Here is a 21,134-nt window from a genome sequence, read left to right as displayed (position 1 = left end):
TTACTATATTCGGATTAGTCTGTTGCAATTATTGTTTTCGTAGTAATCTGCCTCTGCACTATACTTTTGCTCTGGCTTATGCTTTGAGATGCTTGTTTAAGAAAGGAGATGCACTTATGACTTCTGGTGACTAGTAGTTCTCTTGAATACCTATGTTGAATACACTTCCTGTAAGTCGCTTTGGATAAAAGCGTCTGCTAAATGACTGTAATGTAATGTAATGTAATGTACTACCTCATTATTCAGTCAGCCCAGATCAAAGAATATTTCACAATAGCCTTGTTGTGGTTCATCTCTTTTTCCCTTCACACCGCGTTCTCTGCGTATGCGCGTTCCTTCTGGGACGAAGCGCTGATCAAAGAGGTGTGTGGCTGTGTATTGCTCAAATAAAACATACTTGAACAGGGAATTGAAAGATTATTTATTGAAGTGAGCAGGGGAGACGCCGAGAGAGATTCCTGATTCCTGTGCTCCCTCGCTTCTAGAACTGAAGGACGACACGAATGCTGGAAGAGGAAGATTGGATTAGATAGTGCTTTTGTTTGTTTTTTACAGTTTGAATTAGACCTCCTATTTGAGGAAAGACCTTGTAAGACCTCTCATGGTGCACATTATTACAAAACCCTGTCTCACTCATCTCAGCTTTGTCCTCAACAGAGGGCAGCAGTGACGCAGGACGCCTTAAACAAACCGAACCCAGAGGGACGCTGGATCACTGCGAACGTTTACAAAAACAAACTTCAAGAAATCTATCATAAATCGAGGCTTACCATTGCCCAGCATGCATGAGATCAAAACCGTCAGTGATCTTCTCAAAGGGCAGAGTGTGAGTCACAAACTCGTCCACTTTGAGCTTCTTGCTCATGTACTCCTGCACCAGTTTGGGAACGCTGTCGACACTCTTGTATCCTTGGAAAAAGCGTAAATGAGCTCATTAAACTAGAGGAAAGTAGTGGTTGCACACAAATACATTTCTTTTTTGTCTATACATTGGTGCCCACGGGGAAGAATACTGAAGAACAAATATATGTATGTATGTGGATGTGAACAAAGCTATTTGTCTGCGTCAAATGAGCCTCGCATAGAGCTCCTTTCATTTCTACAAAGGAGTTTCATCAAATGTTTGTATGTTAGTAACTTTAACAAAGTGAAAAACTGAGAAATAATTGTGTGAGCAACAATTCAATGCTTGTGTAACAGTCTGGCTTCAATCCAGAGTCACAAAGCAGTTATTGTAGTCAACTAATGACTTGTTTGCTCTGTATGGTGTATGTGCTCATTATTGGCAGTCTGTCTATGCTCCCAGGGCTCCATGCTCCACAGCTCGATGTCCTTAAATATGACACACATTAAGGAGGCCTTTCATTTTCCTTGGACACATGTTCAATGTATGTTTGCCTTGGTTAATATGTTGAAATCACCCTCGGCTTATAGCCTGCTGATGTAATACTCCTCAGTACGCCTCAAATTTGCACCCAGACATTTATAACTCCACATAGTTGTTTTTTTTTACCATTCAAACTACTTTAAACATCCGGCTCCCCTGCTTCTATTGCAGTTTGAACTGCGAAGATAGCCCTTACCAATCACTTACAATAATAGTTACAATCAATAGACACGTATAATAATAATAATAGAGATAATTACACAGATGACTGAAGCGGCAGGTTGGCTTTTGGACTTTCAACGCAGTTTTATAGTTTTTAATCAGTGTGAAACTCACCACAAGGAAATAATGAGTCTACACTACATTTAATGCCAACAGGCTTGGGAGGGTGTACTTTGGAACAGCTGTGCTTTGAGCTAAATGCTAATGCCAGCATGCTAGCATGCTCACAATTGGCAATGCTAACGCGTTGGTGCTTAGAAGGTATAATGTTTCCTTGTTCGTCATCTTGGTTTAGCATGTTAGCATGCTAACTTTTGTGAACTGAGTTTTAACATAGTAATGCGGAAGCTGGAAGGATTGTTAATAATTTAGCTAGCAGGTATTTGATGGTATTGATCAGGTTACAAGTTTGACCTGATGGTGATTCTGACAAGGAAGTGCGCATGGCACATGGGATAATTTGGCCGTCTTTTCTACTAGAAATCTCCTTAGGTTTAGGCGACAAACTTAATATGAGAACCTAATATGTTTAGGAAAATATCTTGGTTTAAGTTAAAATAAACCGTTTCCCTGAAGGCAAACTTCTCCTTCTGAGGGCACGTGAATGTCTGCACCACATTGTGAATTGTTCAACTTGTTGAATTGGGAACATCAGAGTCCCATAACCAATCGTTCCTGGGAACAACTAGCTTGTTACCTCCAAAGGCAGTGCCTGTCCAGGTGCGTCCGGTCACCAGCTGGAAGGGCCTGGTGGAGATCTCTTTACCGGCTGCTGCCACTCCGATGATCACACTGGTGCCCCATCCTTTATGGCAGGCCTCCAGGGCTGCCCTCTGCCACCAAGACACAATATCACATCAACCAGATCCAAACAGTACCTGGCAACTACCAGAACCTCACCCTAATATATTTTCACTTTGCTCAATTTTTGGGTATCATACATTTATGAGTGGAAATGGTTTTACCATATTTATTCGGGTCATTTGATAATTTATATTGCACAAGTGAATTGTTTAGTAGGGGAGGTGGTCAGTAACATGGAATTATTTATTCCCCACTCACCATGGTTGCCACATTTCCCACACATTCAAAAGAGTAGTCCACGCCTCCATCAGTCATCTCTACCAGGACCTCTTGTATTGGCTTGGTGTGGTCCTTTGGGTTCACCACGTCTGTGGCACCGAACTCTCGAGCAGTCGCGAACTTATCAGGGTTGAGGTCCACCCCAATAATCCTGGCTGCCCCGGCTGCTTTACAGCCCATGATTGCTGCGAGGCCCAGCGCCCCCAGGCCAAACACAGCACAGGTGGAGCCGGCCTCCACCTGCAGGGTGAGCAGCAGGAGAGGCAGATACAGGTCAGCACAGAATGGAAAATGAGACTGATGGTGATTATAATAAAGGATCCCACATGTTTTGCATGTGCTGTGTTTTTTTTTACTGGCATGATTTAAATATTGTGGGTACATGCTGGCTCATAACCAATTAATGGACATATTAAATCCATATTAGAAATGTTCTCAGTAGCTGTCTGATGCTGTACTCAGTCACATGGGAGCTTTGACCTAGTTGCTATCATCAGAAGGCTAATAATGTAAAATGCTGATGTTGACTAGGTATAATGTTTACCATGTTCATCGTCTTAGTAGGAAGTGATAGCATGCTAACATTTCTAAATAAGCACTTACAGTACAGCTGAGGCTGATTCATTTTGTAGTTTTGGAGAAAATTAAGAATTGGAACTGACTAGATGAAACGTTAATGGATCACTAATGTTATTGCAATTTTCATGGCAACCAATCCAAACGTTTTTGAGACATTTTGCTCAAATTCACAGATGATGCTGCCACCAAAGGAAATGTCAGCGGATCATCAAAGTCATTAGAACACATATTCTGGGGACCATGAATGTCTGTCCTTTACGTTTGTGCTAAATCATCCAGCAGATGTTCAGATAATTCATTAGGTAAGTGAAAGTTCGATTCGCTGGTAGCGCTAGAGGAAAAGTCAGGGGATCACCAAAATCCTTGGGCTTCATCTTCTGGGAACCATGAATGTCAGTATCAAATTTCATGGCAATGCATTGATAACTGTTGAGGTATTTTAGTCTTAAACAAAGTGTTGGACCGACAGACTGACCTGACATTGCCATCACCAGTCCAAAAATGTTTTTACAATTTTTTAAAAGCCAAGCTACCTTCAAGAGATCGTAATTTTTCTATTCATTCGACCCAAATTAAAAATATGGTAGCCTACCAAATCATGCCATACAATACACTACAGGATACAATCCACAAAGTACAGACGTTCCTCTGTTTGGTTGCCAATGAAAGGATTCAGCGAGTGTTGCATTGACGATAATGTCTAGGCAGTTTCATGTGACTTTGCTCTGGCGATCAGTCGAGGATCCCGCCTACACTGAGGGGTAACTGATGACACAGTGGCGTTAGGGGCGGCAGACTCACCTTGGCGGTGTTTAGAGCAGCTCCATAACCCGTGGTGATGCCGCAGCCCAGCAGACACACCTTGTCAAGAGGGGCCCTCGGGTCCACTTTAGCCAGGGAGATCTCAGCCACCACAGTGTACTCAGAGAATGTGCTACAGCCCATGAAGTGGAAGAGGCTCTTGCCTTTGCAGAAGAAACGGGTTGTCCCATCTGGCATCAATCCTTTGCCCTGAGTTAGCCTGGAGAAACAGACACAAGCTCAGACCTGACAGCTGATCAGCTGCTCCAGGCATGAGTTTTTGGGTGGAAGCCGATCTGCAAATGCTTTAACTCTGGACATTTACCTGATCTTTTGACACAAGTTGGTTTTGGGACTCTTACAGAACTTGCACTCTCCACACTGTGGGATATACAAGGGTATGACCGTGTCCCCTAAAACAAAAAAAGCATGTTTGAGTTCAGCATTCACATTAGATGCAGCAACCGGTAATGAAGTGAAGAGAACAGAGGGGGAACCTGGTTGAAACTTGGTGACTCCCTCTCCGACGCTCTCCACGATGCCAGCTCCCTCGTGGCCCAGCACTACGGGGAAGACTCCCTCGGGGTCGGACCCACTAAGAGTGTAGGAGTCAGTGTGACAGATCCCTGTGGCCACAATCTGAAATAGAAGGCTGTGATCTGACTCATGCTCGATCCGTTTATTACATGCTCTTATCCTAAGACAACGATTTGCTGTATGTTTGAGTTCATGAATCAAATGTTATAGGTAATTCATTTGAATCCTCTTCTAACTTCTTTAGAATCACTGAGTTGTGAGAATTTTTTGAAGGGGAGATTACATTACTAGTGTAATGATTGTATTAATAAAAAGAGAAGATCTTTCTTGGTTATGGTACATTATGAATACAATGACAAACAATGAATCAAATTCTTCTCCTTTCCAACACTGAACCAGAAATACTCCAGGTGCAAAGTGCACTGTAGTGTAGTGCAAATAAAGTAAATGAGGATACAGTGACTACAGATAACCTTTCAGGTGGAGCAGGTTATCACATGGTGTAGATAACAACATTATACACTGTATAGTAAAGGTGCAATGGCTTTTTTTACACAACTTCCATAGTGGCAGAATTCCCTTTAACGGATTTAAATTATTAAGTAAGAACACATGAACTGAAGGGGTTTGCAGCAACAAAATGATCTTAATAAATCTTTATTAAACGGCTGTCCATAGCGAACACATCAGCCCTGTCTCATTACCTTGAGGCGGACTTCCCCACCTTTCGGAGGTGCCACCTCCACCTCCTCCATCACCAGAGGTTTCCCAGCCTCCCATGCCACGGCAGCTTTGCACCGGATGACCTATAACACAACATCTGTGAGCTTCAGCTGGCTTTCCTATCTCTACGCCACCCTGCAGACATGTTGCAATGACAGGAAGCAAGAAAAGTAACGCTCAGCAAAGAGTGAACCAAGGAAAAAACAGATCTCTCCAATGACTTCTTTGTTTGCCTACTCTGTGCAACAGGGTGCGAGAAAGTTTCTCTTTTACAGATAAATAATAACCTTTGTTGAAAACCTTTGTTGAACATAAGTAGCATATTCAACCCCACCCTCCATTACCCTCCTCTTGCACTCTAACCATTTCCTCAGTCCCATAAATGATCAACAGGAAAAGTCCTGGCAACCCTAGCAGCGTTTGTGTTTGTAGAACAGCTCAAATCCATTCTAACTTTTGCAGAAGTTTATTATTCTGATGTGACTGCGTGTGAGGAGAAGCCAGAGTGCTTACCTTCCCTGCAGTTGCCATGATGTTTCACAAGCGGACTCCCACTCACAAGATTAGTAAAGAGTGCAGGCCTATCTAAGTTTAGACCAATCACAAAGGAGGGTCCTGCACATGTGGGCTGTGGGCCTGGCCCATTTTCTACAATGCTCCTCTCCTCCCTCTGGTGGTTTGACAGAGGGGAAGCTGAGCGATGGAAATTAAAAACACAAAGGTATGATAAAGGACATCCATTTCATGAAGCTATCATTTGTTTGTTTCTATTAAATAGCAATTTGAAGAAATATCGTTTGACATTTAGCGTTAGTTTTAGATTTTCTTTTCCCAAATATTTGTTGAGTTTGGAGTTCAATAAGATTTCAGGTTGTGTTTATTACTTTTGTGCAGTTCTTTGCATTTGAATTCATTAACCATTTAGTTTTGTTTTAATGCACTATTTATTTAGCATTAAGGGAAAATAAACAAATTAAACACTAGTCGGGCCTCATTCGGTCTATTTAGCATGTTGAAATGGCGGCGGAGTCCGTCTGTGAGAGAAATCCCTCTGATTGGCTGTTCAGAATGAGCAAATCAGTTGACGAGAAGAGAAACAGATGTGAGGAAAGCAAGCAGCATCTGATAATTCCCATACACGGACATCTTAACAACACACGTCCATCTGGAAGGAATCTCAGTGTTGAGAGAGAGTGGTGTGAAAATGGTGGGCAAACACTGCTTTATTTCATGAATGTATCAGAACAACGGCTTGTATATCCCAAGACCTAGGTCTTCTGGTTTCCCCTTTCTGGATGACGAACACAGACTACCGCCTCCTGCTGGTATGGAGAGTTATTTCCTCTCAAGCAAGCGCGGAATCAGCGCTAGGTGGCCGTTGGCTGTAGTCTTTGCGATGTTTCCAAGTTCAACTTTTTGGCCCAGACGCAGGAGACGTGAGGGGAAGCGACAGTTGGCCTTTGTCGAAATAAGGTTTCAGTATTTTTGAGCCCTATGATTAAATATTGTTTACTATAAAGAGTTGGATGGTATCATGTACTGGGTAAGGTTACATTTGACTTGTTGATGTTTTTTTTGCAGTTTTAAGTGAAATATACATTTCATTTGTGATTCCAGTTTTGAAATCAATGGAGGCCAGTAGTAGCCCAGGTCCTTATCATTTTTATATCTTGTCAGATTAAAAGACTAACTTAAGGCATTCACAGTAAATCTGGTGTGTAAACCTAAATGAGGGAATATGCTTTTGTTTCCCCAAGATGAAAATAATGATGAATAATTGGAAAAAGCCATCCGCTCAACCATCAGCACCACTTCTAGTGCAAAGAGAGAGCCATCGTCAACTGTAATTTCTTCTTGGTAAAATCTCGCAGTGCCTTACACCAGTTGTTATTATATGTGTACTTATATGGTCTCATATCTTTTCATTTAGTGCCCCTGTTGTTTAACTGCAATATTGTATCCTTTATTATGAATTCTGCAAGAAGCAAACAGAAGCACTGCTCGGGGACAAATCCTGGAGCCCATCCTAGCAGAATAATTACAATGCTGTCTGCAAAGTTATACAAACACTGATGTAATTGGGCTAGTCTGAGAAGATCTGAGGGAAAACTGTTTGACTGACACTTTAAACATAGTTTAATGGAGCATTCAGAGGCATGACAGACAATGCTGTGGACGCGTAAATGCTGTGCCTGTGTCATAAAAGTCAATAAAACCAGAACAAAAACTAGAAAGCCACAGAGATTTATCTCTTAATACCATTTATTTTGCTCTTTAAACACTGCAATATGTTTTGTGTGAATATTATGTTAATATTTTGTAGAATATAGTGGTAAATTACTGAATTACTTTGGGGTCATTAAAAGCAACAGAGTGGCCTCATTGTGGGGAAACAGTCATGACCGTCCGGATGCTGTGGATCAAAAATAAAAAAGAGAAATCATCAGACGAGCAACTTTTAATTTATCTGTGTTGTCGTTGAGTCATGAATGGTGGAGGAAGTATAAGAATGTACATCTACCATTTGCCGTGCTTCATCAGCTCAATGGCATCGTTGACCTGGTCCAGAGTCATGTTGTGAGTGATGAACTCATCCACCTTCAACTTCTTGTCCAGGTAGGCTTTGACCATCTTAGGCACGTCATCCCTACCCTTAAAGCCTGAGGCACAAATCACACAGTTTTATCTAGTATACAACTAACCAAAGAGTTGCAGAACAAAAGCCCAAAGCAATTTAGTTACCAGAGGGATGGTCATATTTGTCTCACCTCCAAACAGGGAGCCCTTCCATGTGCGTCCAGCGATGAGCTGATAGGGGCAAGTAGCAACATCCTTAATGTTCATAATGCCAACGATCACGCTGACGCCCCAACCTCTCACACAAGACTCCAAGGCACTGCGCTAAATGGAGAAAACAGCATGAATCTTAAATATAATGAGCATATTTAATTTAAATCTTTATGAAAAACCTTTCTATATCCCTCACCATGACTCCCACATTCCCGACACATTCCAGGGAGAAGTCCACTCCCCCGTCGGTCATCTTGGACAGCACCTGGCTGATGGGTTCGCTGTGATCCTTGGGGTTCACGAAGTCGGTCGCGCCGAACACCTTGGCCTTATCAAACTTCTCTGGATTGATGTCAACGGCGATAATCCTCTTGGCTCCTGCAGCCTTGCAGCCCATGACTGCAGCCAAACCCACAGCTCCCAGACCGAACACAGCACATGTGGAGCCCGGTTCTACCTACAATACAACAGACTTCGGTCAACATGGTGCCTTAGGTTGGAGTAGGTTGTACTAACGCTCCATACAGTAATACTCAATCAAAAAGCCTCTCCAAATATAAAAGCACTTAACACAAAATGCCTCATTCTGTTGTTATACTTTAAAATAATTATGTACACTATCACCGACAATCAAACAGACACACCTTAGCAGTATTAACTGCTGCTCCGTATCCTGTGCAGATCCCACAGCCAAGGAGACAGACTTTGTCCAGAGGGGCAGCGGGGTCGATCTTAGCCAAGGCCATCTGGTTAACCACAGTGTACTCAGAGAAGGTACTGGTTCCCATAAACTGCAGCACCTTCTTCCCCTTACAGGTGAACCTGGAGTCTAACGGTGACATTGCATGCTGACGACCAGTGGACCTAAACAAGACAATGTTTTGATGTGAAAAAAACTGAAAGACAATTTGAGCGCTGCTCTCATGTATTAAAAGGTTCAACAAATATTTGCAACATGCTTGAAATGAAAAACAAACAAAACAAGATCTAATCTATGAAGCTCTAGCGTAAATTCAGTCAGTAAGAATATCCTTTGCATGCTTAGGCTCGTAGTCCACCCTCTATAGTACCGCTTTCTCCACTCTAGCTGCACACTCTCAGTTCCAGCTGTCACCGTCAGAAGTGTCTTACAAGCAATCAGTTGTTTATCAGCTGGGCTCTCCATCCAAAAGCTCAGCATCACTCCCTAATTGTTAGCCTATCCTGCTGTCTCTTTTTAAATGTGCTGTATCTCTGCCTCTAGTTGAATACGCAGCTATTTCGTGCGACTCTATACCGGCAGGATGTTTATGGCAAAGTCCTGTATTGTTCGGCTGCTCATTTTCTGGCTAATATCTTCCTTCATGATGTCTGATTCAGAGACAGAGCTCACTGATTCGGCTTTTATCTCATCTGTCGCTCGGGGGACGATCAAATCGCCGCCCGGCAAGATGAAGCCAGTCCCGAGTTATTGGAGATGTTAACTGCTCAAGGCATCATCCCGCATCATAGACTTCTCGCAGCTTCAAAGCCTGGCTTACGAAGTGGGGCGTGGATCACCAGCCCGGGGCAAGCCCCCGACCACAACTCCCGGCCGCAAACGTGCAAAAGAACCGCATCATTCAGCCCCTCAAGCTATACACAAGGCCGTCGCCACCAGCTCTGCTCATCCCGCCTAGCATTTGGCCCTCTCAGCAACCCTACAGCCTCTGGTAAACTCTTTTCAGGCTATAGATGCTCGCCTCCAGTCTCCAAGTCCAGTCCAAGCCTTATCTTCCTCGACAATGCTCCCCGCCTCTCAAAGCCCTCTCACAGAGTTTGGTTCCAGAACCAGTGCTATGCCTGGAAGTGAACCCCACTATATCTAGTTGGTACCGTTCCACCTACTGCACCAGCTCTGAATCCTTCCCCGCCAGAGAGGTGACATTCCACGTCCCTAGAGCTAGTCTGCGATGATGTCCATGCCCCTGCCTGCAGCCTGGCTCACATTGCACCCGACCCCAATGACTATCCCTGCGAGTGGTGGGCCCACAGGGCGGGGGCTCCATGTAGTTTTTTTGGGCTGTGCCCGGCTAAGCCCCATGTGCCAACACCTGACTACCAGACGCTCGCCGGCGAGCTCCCCTCCCAGGTCTGGCCCCAGAAGGGGGTCCCGTTTTCCCTTTTCCAGGTGAGGTGCAACAACCCTTTACTAGCCGACTCATAAAGGGGTCTGTGAATCGGTCTTAGTCTGGACCCTCTCCTGAGTCCACTTGGAAGACCCTACCAGGAGCTATTGCCCCCAACAACAGAGGTCTCAGTCACTGGGGCACATAAACCCCTCCACCAGGTTAAGGTGGCGATGCATTATTAACACACCCAGCGGGAATGAAATCAATAGTTGGGACAGAAGAGTGTATTAATGTTTAATCATCTCACCATGTTTTCTCACACTGGTTGCTCTTTGGACTCTTACAAAAGCGACATTCTCTACACTGGTACATAAACAGAGGGATGACTTTGTCTCCTGAAAGAAAGAAACAATATTGTCATGTGACAGTCACATGATTCTCCAACTTTCATAATGGTGTAAAACAATGGTACAGAGTGGCCTCAATTTACAACCCTCATACATAAGCTAAGCTCAGCTGAGCTAAGCTAAACACTTAGCTCCGTAGTCAACGCACAGAGACTTATCAATCCTTTCATCTCACTCTGGTAAAGAAAGCAAATACGCCTTTCTTCCAAACAATTGTACTATTCAAACTGACCTGGCTGAAATTCAGTGACTCCAGGCCCGACGCTCTCTACGATGCCGGCTGCCTCGTGGCCGAGGACTGCTGGGAAGCCGTCTTCATGCATACTCTCTAAAAGGTGGTACAGGTCAGAATGGCACAGCGCAGTCGCCACAATCTGCACCGAAGACAGTAACCAAACAATGAAAAACAAAGGATTAAAAAGACAGACTGATGACATTTCGCTTTCACTGGGTTCAGCAGTACTAGCAACATCCTTCACATTTATTGACAGTTTTATGTAGCGCTAATATCAAACATATCACAAATGGACCTAGTAAGTTGCACTAAGAAGGATTTTGTGATTAAAGGACGATCCGGTCTACATTCATTGCCACACTCGCCCCATAGTAGTGATAGTTAGACGTCCCTCACCTTGATGCGGACCTGGTTGGCCTGGGGCGGGGCTACCTCAATCTCCTCCATCACCAGAGGCTTGTTGGGCTCCCAGGCCACTGCTGCCCTGCACTTGATGACCTACAGGGCAGGAACACCACAGGAAATTACCCAGCAATGAGACATGACAAATAATACATGGGACTAGGGTGTCAAAAAAAGCCACTGGGCCATAACCTTAAACTTAGTTTATACTCGCCGTAGTGAAGCCAGGGTGAAGCAAACCAACAAAAAATAACATAATTACGGCCGGCACATGGTGCACGTAGGTGCAAGTCATCGTCAGGTTTGGTCGCAAACCCTTAAATCTTTGGAACTTGGCGAACGGAGTGTATCACATATAGTTCACTGATAAAAACACTATTTACATGTCTAGGGATTACAAAGACGGCTAATTCGTTATTAGATGCTGTAGAAACAGGAGGTGTTACAAATCTTCATTTTAGTATATATTTTGCCAGTCAAATCAAATTGTTTACAGGATATTAAACCTTCTGTTTCTTTATAATGTCACAGCAAGTGGTTCAATGTCTCTGACACAGCTGCTCCTCCAAAAACAAACATGAAAAGCAACAGTTTAAAGTCCAAACAAGTAGTTTGACTGAATCAATTTTGAAATTAATTTTTGAGTTTAAAAAAAGCTCCTGTAGCCATGTTATGTGTTCCTTAAATTGCTATACAGCTGTCAAGGCTTAAGGACTTATTTAAAGAGAAGTTGAACAGAATAAAGGAATGAAGGGTTAGCAAGCACCAGTGATTAAATCATTTGTCTCAGTTACTTAGAAATATTTAGATATTTTCAAACTGTGCCAAGTCAAAATATGACATAATATATTTCACTGATGCATAGGCGACAGAGAGACATATATAGAAACTAAGAAACAGAAAGACAGGTACTCTATAGTTAACCCTCTGAACCAAAAACCCAGCCGGCAGGATGGAATAGCATGTTTTCTTAAAACAATCACCAAAAACACACTGTTTATCCACAAAAAAGGATAATAATAAGAACACTTAAAAAAGGGTTGTATTGTACTCACCTTACCAGCTGTGGCCATTTTTGTTGCAAAGATGAGAGCTATCAATCGAGATAGGAGTTTAAATAACTGCAGGGCAGAAGTAGGGAGGAGAGAACAAGAGACTTTGGACTTTTGTGTGTATCATATTGCATCATAACAAAACCATTCAGATGAGTTCGACTCAAATAACCCTGGCTGCCCTGTCTGCTTTATAGCCCATTATTGCTGCAAGGCCCAACCACTGCATAGGGCGCCGATACTACCTAACCCTACTTGAACATCCAGAGGAGACAGAATTGAGGCTGTAGTATTATTCTTGTGACGTCCTTTATCTTCTTTACCTTTCATACTATCCAAGACGCTAGCCAAGAGGCAAAACTGTGGACTGTGTTCAGCACAATGATATTGTTATCTGATTTTCAAACCAAAAGACACCAAAGTGAATTGTTCTTTCGGACCAACACATTCTCACTCCAGACTCTTCAAATACTGACACTTGGTCAGTGGCCCTGAGCTTCAAAGTCTGATGCTTTAGGTACCCATCTTGCGTCAGTTTTGGATGTGTCAGGGATGGTGTGTCAATTCCGCTTGTTACATACATACAATGTCTTTTCAAAATAAACTTCCAGTTATAAACTTAATTAGGGTTAGGAAAAAAACGTGGTTTGGGTTAAAAGAAGTATGTTTGTTAAGTTATTACTTAAAGAGGCCCTATTATGCTATTTTCCGGGTGCATATTTTTATCTCAAGTTACTGTTACAACATGTTTACATGCGTTAATGCTCATAATCCGCCTTGTTTTTCTCATCTTGGCTGTCCTGCAGCACCTCTTCTCACCCTCTCTCTGAAATGCTCCGTTGTAGTGCTTGCTCCTCCCTCCAGAAAGCGAAGTCTGCCCTGATTGGTCAGCTAGCCCGCTCTGTTGTGTTTGGTCGACCTTTCACATTTCAAAAAACTCTTCCTCCTGAGTTTCAGCTCCGTCTCTCTCCTTTGTTGTTTGAGGGCGGGCCAAACTACATCTCTTCCGTAACATTGTGACCTCATATAGTCACGGAAGTGAAGGAGATAATTAAATTGAGCCGTTTCAGGCAGCTCAGGAGCTTCTGAGGGGGAGGGTAACTCCTTTTAGGCATGTGTGGGGCCCACAGTAATGTTGGACATGATAGTGGTAGCTGGACATGGACACCCCCATATTCTGATGTATTTATTATTTTTGCTTTTGTTTGCTGATTGATTTGTTGGTCATCACCTGGCATGTGTTCACCTGCATGGCAACTACAGTGAGTAATGGGTTAATGTTGGGTTGCAGTGAGTGGAGCTCATGCTGGCGCTTCGGGCAGCTTGGGGGGTCCTTCGGGTGAGAAAAGAGAGCAACGTAATGCTTGGGTCAGATGACCAAAGCCACCTGCAGGGTGCAGTCAGCGCTGAAGTGAATGTGTTTCTGTACTTTCAGTAAAACTATTATTTAAAAACTTATGCACGCCTGGAAGTCCCTTTTTGTCCGAGTGTGCAACACATGGACTTCAGGTTTTACACTCTACAGACCTTTTACATGTACACACTAATATAATTTAACACACTAAAGAAGAGGGGAAAAGTGGAAAAGCATAATAGGGCCACTTTAAGTGGCTTCAGTAAAAATAGGTCAACATTAGTTTCACACGGGACATGAACAGTGGTGTAAAGGGTGAAAGTCTTTTGTTCGTTAGAGGTTCTAAACTCAAAACTCAGAGCATCAACTTAGCAACAAACAACTATTTTCTATGTAAAGATATAGCAGAGTATTGGCATCCAAAGCAGAGTTTGAAGTAACACTTCATCATTGTGTGTTGTAATCCAAGCTTTCTGTTCTTTGTTTACGTAGCCGGTCCGGCATGTTAGTGCACTTGAGTTTGATTGTGTGTGTCCCACTGGCAAGCTAAAGGCTAATTCAGCATCCCTACCATCCAAAATCCATTCAAGCCTGCCATTTGAGAATGTTCTTGCTCTACATAGATTACTCTGTCCAGTACTGATGCTAAACCAAGCCTCAGTTGGTGGTTATCACATGCATTAATCTTTGACACATCAATTTTCTGGTTTCAAATGTTCGTCACTATTTGGCAACATTTTCTGCATACTATAACTTTAACCTTGCACTCTGGCACATGCCTTGCAAATTAAATAAATGATTTACTCTATTACTCAAATCCTGGATCTCATTATGTCCAACTGAAGCACATTTAGTTATCCATGTTTGAAGCTTTTTGAATGCATTTTTCATAGACTTTGACCTGCAAAGCCCTAAAAAGTCTGTCTGTGTCTTACTGAGCAAGTGGTGAAGTTACACAATTGGTTGATTGAATGTTGGGGTTGCCCCATTGGCCGTCGCTCCTTCAAAATGAACAGGCCTGAACAGTCCTCAATTCTGTACTTGGGGGGCATTTATGCAATCCATCGTTCTTTTACTTTACATTTTTATTTATCCTTACTATGATTTGCATAATTTGCACACTGATTGCCAGCCTCCAACTCCCCGCTTTCAAACATAAACACATTCACACAGTCTCAGATGCATACACTAATATAGGACACTTACGATACTGCTTTATGCAACATTTGATTGGCTGTATTGAAATAAGGTCTCCATTTATGTAGATGGCTACTTAACAGTATTCCATAAAATGTATGCAAAACTAGGGGGCGCCATCACGTGACTAAAAATAAAATAATGAATTTCTCCCTTTTGGTTTTGTATTTTTCCACAAGGGAGGACAGGAAGATTAGAGCGGATATGCATGCTGTAGCAGACAAAAAAAAACTAAGTAAACATTAATATAACTTAACTGATCTGAGTAAATTTGACCTTAAACTGTTTGACAACGTCACTTTTGTAACACAATGCATTGTACACACTGTAGTGGGCTGCATGAATAAAATGCTGTTTTGTTTAATTTAAGCAAAAAGCCACTAGAGGTCACGATTTACAGTGATTTTAACACAGCTAAGGGGCATTGTTCAGCATTTAAAGTAACAACAAAATATCTAAGTAGCTGGCATTTTTTTTAACCTAAATTTAAAATGTCATGAGGGCAGATGTAAAGGAGAATTCATTAAGACTTAGGAAAAGGCAACCGAGGTGCTGAGAGAATCCCACTTCACTTACACTATGAAATCATGTGATGATAGATGTTATCGATGTATGTCACTCTTAATCAGACCTGGGCATTGTACGGCCCCCGGGCCACACCCAGCCCTTTGGCTGTCGCCGAACAGCCCACGGGACGTCGATGGGAAATTAGGAATAAAGCGTGTACATCATGCACGCAATACAGCTGCACTGCTTTTATTTTGAAGGACATTACATATGTATATGTGTTTGGATCATTATTCCTGCTGCAGATTATTAAGGTGGAGCTCAATTTAACTCCTATATACACTGTTGTTCAGTTTGGGTAGTTAGGAAGGGTTTGAAAAAATGTAATGTACAAAGTTACTAGTAACTAAAGCTGTCAGACAAATGTAGTGGAGTAAAAAGTACAATATTTCCCTCTGAGATGTAGTGTAGTGGAAGTACAATGTTGAATAAAATGTAAATACTCCAGTATTTTGAATGTGTACTTAAGTACAGTTCTTAAGCAAATATACTTAGTTACATTCCACCACTGATCATAACATTTACTCTTACCACTCGCAGCTTATCACAACCATACAATTTACTGCTTTTTATATAGAGGTGGAATAATATTGAGCAGGATTTAGTTCAGTCTATTGGTTCCCCTTGGGAAAAAATGCTCTAAATGTTGCTGCCTTAACTAGTTCCTGCTTTACAGCGGTGCCACCTAGTGGTATAAAGAAGCAGACAAAAATGATAAACCACAACAGACAGTTGAACATCATCAGCAAACAACTCAACAACACCAGGACACAAACAAGGAAGCCATTCAGTGGTTGAGACCATTTATTTTCATTATAAACACTTTGACATGTTCAGCTTTCACTGTAATGAACACAGCAGATAAACCACTGAATAGTAACATTTAAAAGGAACAGTTGTCTAACTGAGGAGAAACATTCATGACCGTCCGGATGCTGTGGAACAAAAATATAATAGAAACGAGATGACGTGCACCTTTTAATTTATGTGTGTTTTCAGTGAGTCATGAATGGTGGAGGAAGTATAAGAGTGTAAATCTACCATTTGCCGTGCTTCATCAGCTCAATGGCATCGTTGACCTGGTCCAGAGTCATGTTGTGAGTGATGAAAACTGTTTGACTGACACTTTAAACATAGTTTAATGGAGCATTCAGAGGCATGACAGACAATGCTGTGGACGCGTAAATGCTGTGCCTGTGTCATAAAAGTCAATAAAACCAGAACAAAAACTAGAAAGCCACAGAGATTTATCTCTTAATACCATTTATTTTGCTCTTTAAACACTGCAATATGTTTTGTGTGAATATTATGTTAAGATTTTGTAGAATATAGTGGTAAATTACTGAATTACTTTGGGGTCATTAAAAGCAACAGAGTGGCCTCATTGTGGGGAAACAGTCATGACCGTCCGGATGCTGTGGATCAAAAATAAAAAAGAGAAATCATCAGACGAGTAACTTTTAATTTATCTGTGTTGTCGTTGAGTCATGAATGGTGGAGGAAGTATAAGAATGTACATCTACCATTTGCCGTGCTTCATCAGCTCAATGGCATCGTTGACCTGGTCCAGAGTCATGTTGTGAGTGATGAACTCATCCACCTTCAACTTCTTGTCCAGGTAGGCTTTGACCATCTTAGGCACGTCATCTCTACCCTTAAAGCCTGAGGCACACAATCACTTCAGCAAACAGTTTTATCCAGAATACAACCACAGAGTTGCAGAACATAAGCCCACAGCCAATTAGTCGTAAGTAAGTGGTGATGGTCATATTTGTCTCACCTCCAAACAGGGAGCCCTTCCATGTGCGTCCAATAAGGAGTTGAATGGGTCGGGTGGCAACGTCGTTCAAGTGTGTCCAGCCAACCAGCACACTGACGCCCCAACCTCTCACACAAGACTCCAAGGCACTGCGCTAGATGGAGAACAGCATGAATCTTGAATGTAATCAACCCTCAAGAGCAAATTTACATCAAATATTTATGTAGACCTTTTTATCTGCCTCACCATGACTCCCACATTCCCAACACATTCCAGGGAGAAGTCCACTCCCCCGCCAGTCATATCGGACAGCACCTGGCTGATGGGTTCGCTGTGATCCTTGGGGTTCACGAAGTCGGTCGCGCCGAACACCTTGGCCTTGTCAAACTTCTCTGGATTGATGTCAACGGCGATAATCCTCTTGGCTCCTGCAGCCTTGCAGCCCATGACTGCAGCCAAACCCACAGCTCCCAGACCGAACACAGCGCATGTGGAGCCCGGTTCTACCTACAATACAACAGACTTCGGTCAACATGGCGCCTTAGGTCAGACTTCTTAGTTCTTAAAACACTTCCCCCGACAGTCAAACAGACACACCTTAGCAGTATTAACTGCTGCTCCGTATCCTGTGCAGATCCCACAGCCAAGGAGACAGACTTTGTCCAGAGGGGCAGCGGGGTCGATCTTAGCCACAGACATCTGGTTAACCACAGTGTACTCAGAGAAGGTACTGGTTCCTGAAAACTGCAGCACCTTCTTCCCCTTACAGGTGAACCTGGAGTCTGACGGTGACATCTCATTGAGACGACCAGTGGACCTAAACAAGGCAATGTTTTAACGTGAAATAAACGTAATATCATTTCAAGTGCTTCTCTTATGCTATTAGAAGGTTCACTGAATACTTGCAATAAGCTTAAAAAAAAAAAAGAAACAATCAATAAAACTAAAAAGTACTGTGGTATTGTCAAACAGCAGCAAAAGTTGCTATGCTGATTGAGAAGTGTTGAATACAATGTTCAAAAAGGAATGAAATGAAAAATTGAGACTAAAGAGTAAAAGGAGTGAAAGGGAGGAGATGAGTGCTTATTGAGCTCACCATGATTTCTCACACTGGTTGGTCTTTGGACTCTTACAGAAGCGACATTCTCTGCACTGGGACATGAACATAGGAATGACCTTGTCTCCTGAAAGACAGAAATAATGTTGCCACAATGAATTTAGGCCATCTTTTAGAATGCTGTTAAATGACATATTGCCTGAGTGAGACGGATTAGATTAACAAGACACATCTTGTTAAAGTATGCTTAAGAGTATTTTGGTCACGATGGCTGTTCTTTTTTTTTTTTAAGTCAGAAAGTTTGAATTTCCGATGGAATGTGCCTTGTTGGTTACCATACAGTGCTTCCCATTAATTACCTAGACGGTGGCGGCCCGCCAGAGTCTGTTTAGTCCCGCCACAGTTTCATAATGAACAGAAAAAAAAGTTGGGTGGGCTGGCTGGCTCCCTACAGATATATTTAAGTCAACTTGAGGATCGCTCCAAAAGCAAGACAATTTCCATTGACCCCCATGTTAATATGCCCAACTTTACAGCTGAATTAATAGAACATCCTGGTACAAAAAAAACTGTATTGGTTCCTAAAGCTAATTTCCCCGTTAATGACAACTTTATGGGAGGGAATTTTTGTAGAACTCACTCCTGTTAAATTACATTTAGACTTAAAGTAAGGCATAATTGAGGGATTAGCCGCTTTGAGTGACAGGTGTCCCTCTGTTGCATAACCTGGGCCTCAGCTCCACAGGTGATCCACGTCTTTGCCTGTTTTTGGATAAGCCGGAAAAAAGGCTGTGTCATCACTGCCAACATGGCAACATTTTATCAATTTGAAACTGACCTGGCTGAATTTCAGTGACTCCAGGCCCGACGCTCTCTACGATGCCGGCTGCCTCGTGGCCGAGGACTACTGGGAAGCCGTCTTGAGGCATACTCTCGAAAAGGTGGTACAGGTCAGAATGACAAACCGCAGTCGCCACAATCTACAATGAAGTGAGTAACCAAACAATGAAAAACAAAAGGATTAAAAAGGGACAAGCTGATGAGAGTGTTCACTCTCAGTGGGTACTTGCAACATTTTCACATTATATCGATACATTCATTTTGATGTGAACAGTCAGTCACGATTGTTCTGTGGTACGTATCCTTCTGGTCTGCTTTCTACTGGCTGGTGACACTTCAAAAAAATTTGAAGTGGTTAAAATGAAACATACAAGGAATATATATGACAAACTGAGGTGAGGCTGACAGAAACAAGAGCAGCAGCACACCTTGTGGACAGTGTGTGTATGTGTGTGTGTGTGTGTGTGTGTGTGTTCTGATAGTGGACGTCTCTCACCTTGATGCGGACCTCGTTGGCCTGGGGCGGGGCTACCTCAATCTCCTCCATCACCAGAGGCTTGTTGGGCTCCCAGGCAACTGCTGCCCTGCACTTGATGACCTACAGGGTAGGGACGCCACATGAAATTAGCCAGAAATTAGACATACCAAATACTGCTGAGGGCTGTTAAATCATATTGGGAAAGGTTTCAAACAAACGAGCCAAAGTGCCAGAACCCTTTAAAGCGTGAGATATGATAAGCAACATGTTGTCAGCTTTTCCCGTGGACTATAAAAAGGCAACATGCTACATGCACAAGAATTACTGAATATAGTGTTGAGGTCTAGAGGCTGATTGCAATGTCAAGTTGTCTGACTGCCACATTTCAAAATAGTATTATATCAAGGTAATAAATGGGTTTTACATCCTCCCTACATGGTTGATAACATGTTAACAGTTCCAAACCGGGTTGAGCAAAAAGCTGGACAGAATTAAGGAATGTACTGTAGGTTTAGCAAGCGCTATTTGTATCAGTATTTCTGATGACCTTCTGATTTCTGACCCTAAAACTTAGCTATTATTACAAATGCTAAAATTAAGATTTTTGTTTGTTTTTGTTTGAGAGGTGACCTGCGTATTTGCAACCAGATACACGACAGGAAAGCACTGAAGGTATCGGCTTTGTTTTCACACACATCCACACACAAACATGAACCTCACACAACACAGGAGCACAGAATCATTTCAAACAAATAATAATCATGTGAATTATAATAATGGGAAATTGTCAGATTCCTTTTTGATGTTTTGTTACATTAACTTTAGTGTGTGTGCATGCATGGGTGTGTCATGCGACATATGCAAATATTCATGCACACATTGCAAAAATTACTTATAATAACACCAAAAGATACGAATGCCCACATATTAGATTATACTCACTTTACCAGCTGTGGCCATTTTTGGCTGCAAAGAGGAGAGCAAACAAGCCAGAGATGAGTTAAGAGAGGAGTGCAGCTGAAGGAAAGAAGTTGGGAGGAGACAACAGTCCCTGGACTCGTGGTTTTTTATATTGCACCAGTTGTGGCAACCCCACGCCATTGGCCAGGGGCCAGCCGCTGCAGCACCCGCCCCGTGGACGGGTGGTGGAAGGAAGGTACCTCCCCCTCCACCCAGCTGCACTAGAGGGAACATCAACCGGGCCCAGGAAATCAAGAAGATTGGGGGCACCTGGGGAACGAGGAGAGAGGAGCTTTAAGGGCGGGAGAGAGGAAGAGAGAGGGAGAGCACATGGCTGGAAGGAGCGCGGAAAGCACATGTGGACGGGAGGACTGCCAAAAGGAGAGGACAGAACCCGACGAGGAAGAACCTTAGTTTGTATTTGATTTCCCTTTTTGTGTCCCGATTGCGGAAGAACCTTAGTTTGTATTTGATTTCCCTTTTTGTGTCCCGATTGCGGAAGAACCTTAGTTTGTATTTGATTGCCCTTTTTGTGTCCCGATTACGGAAGAACCTTAGTTTGTATATGATTTCCCTTTTTGTGACCGGACTCCCAATAAAACCCGTTGCACCGC

General features: G+C 42.7%; 3 protein-coding genes across 3 annotated transcripts; all 3 read right to left on the bottom strand.

Annotated features, from left to right (window-relative positions):
• Nucleotides 1–388: 388 nt before the first annotated feature.
• Nucleotides 389–5,928, bottom strand: LOC129103070 (alcohol dehydrogenase class-3 chain L). The gene is made up of 9 exons (XM_054613325.1): nucleotides 5,846–5,928; nucleotides 5,314–5,415; nucleotides 4,570–4,711; nucleotides 4,398–4,485; nucleotides 4,073–4,292; nucleotides 2,672–2,932; nucleotides 2,307–2,442; nucleotides 771–909; nucleotides 389–506 (listed from the first exon to the last, which is right to left on the bottom strand). The coding sequence occupies exons 1-9, from the start codon at nucleotides 5,861–5,863 to the stop codon at nucleotides 482–484; spliced, it is 1,131 nt and encodes a 376-aa protein (XP_054469300.1). The 5' UTR covers nucleotides 5,864–5,928; the 3' UTR covers nucleotides 389–481.
• Nucleotides 5,929–7,579: 1,651 nt separating this feature from the next.
• On the bottom strand, nucleotides 7,580–12,389 carry LOC129103445 (alcohol dehydrogenase 1-like). Its single transcript, XM_054613922.1, has 9 exons — nucleotides 12,312–12,389; nucleotides 11,251–11,352; nucleotides 10,852–10,993; nucleotides 10,520–10,607; nucleotides 8,767–8,986; nucleotides 8,319–8,579; nucleotides 8,101–8,233; nucleotides 7,854–7,992; nucleotides 7,580–7,745 (listed from the first exon to the last, which is right to left on the bottom strand). Exons 1-9 carry the CDS (start codon nucleotides 12,327–12,329, stop codon nucleotides 7,712–7,714), a joined length of 1,137 nt encoding a protein of 378 aa, XP_054469897.1. The 5' UTR covers nucleotides 12,330–12,389; the 3' UTR covers nucleotides 7,580–7,711.
• A 4,283-nt stretch (nucleotides 12,390–16,672) lies between these two features.
• On the bottom strand, nucleotides 16,673–20,620 carry LOC129103125 (alcohol dehydrogenase 1-like). The gene is made up of 9 exons (XM_054613420.1): nucleotides 20,503–20,620; nucleotides 19,579–19,680; nucleotides 19,081–19,222; nucleotides 18,282–18,369; nucleotides 17,783–18,002; nucleotides 17,432–17,692; nucleotides 17,207–17,339; nucleotides 16,950–17,088; nucleotides 16,673–16,841 (listed from the first exon to the last, which is right to left on the bottom strand). The coding sequence occupies exons 1-9, from the start codon at nucleotides 20,518–20,520 to the stop codon at nucleotides 16,808–16,810; spliced, it is 1,137 nt and encodes a 378-aa protein (XP_054469395.1). The 5' UTR covers nucleotides 20,521–20,620; the 3' UTR covers nucleotides 16,673–16,807.
• Nucleotides 20,621–21,134: the final 514 nt, after the last annotated feature.

This window comes from Anoplopoma fimbria, chromosome 15 (assembly GCF_027596085.1).
Source record: "Anoplopoma fimbria isolate UVic2021 breed Golden Eagle Sablefish chromosome 15, Afim_UVic_2022, whole genome shotgun sequence".
Taxonomy (NCBI): Eukaryota; Metazoa; Chordata; class Actinopteri; order Perciformes; family Anoplopomatidae; genus Anoplopoma; species Anoplopoma fimbria.
The sequence above is the reverse complement of the archived record's forward strand: the minus strand, read 5'-3'. Positions and strand labels throughout refer to the sequence as shown.

Bases quoted from the DNA above. Each gene is read 5' to 3' on its own strand.
- LOC129103070 (XM_054613325.1), bottom strand. The intron at 4,712-5,313 runs GTAATGAGACAG...CTTCTATTTCAG, and splicing joins GTGGGGAAGTCCGCCTCAAG to ATTGTGGCCACAGGGATCTG. The intron at 2,443-2,671 runs GTGAGTGGGGAA...TCTTGGTGGCAG, and splicing joins TGGGAAATGTGGCAACCATG to AGGGCAGCCCTGGAGGCCTG.
- LOC129103445 (XM_054613922.1), bottom strand. The intron at 10,608-10,851 runs GTCAGTTTGAAT...TCTTTCTTTCAG, and splicing joins AGTCACTGAATTTCAGCCAG to GAGACAAAGTCATCCCTCTG. The intron at 8,580-8,766 runs GTGTGTCTGTTT...GTTGTATTGTAG, and splicing joins CAGCAGTTAATACTGCTAAG to GTAGAACCGGGCTCCACATG.
- LOC129103125 (XM_054613420.1), bottom strand. The intron at 18,370-19,080 runs GTCAGTTTCAAA...TCTGTCTTTCAG, and splicing joins AGTCACTGAAATTCAGCCAG to GAGACAAGGTCATTCCTATG. The intron at 17,693-17,782 runs GTGTGTCTGTTT...GTTGTATTGTAG, and splicing joins CAGCAGTTAATACTGCTAAG to GTAGAACCGGGCTCCACATG.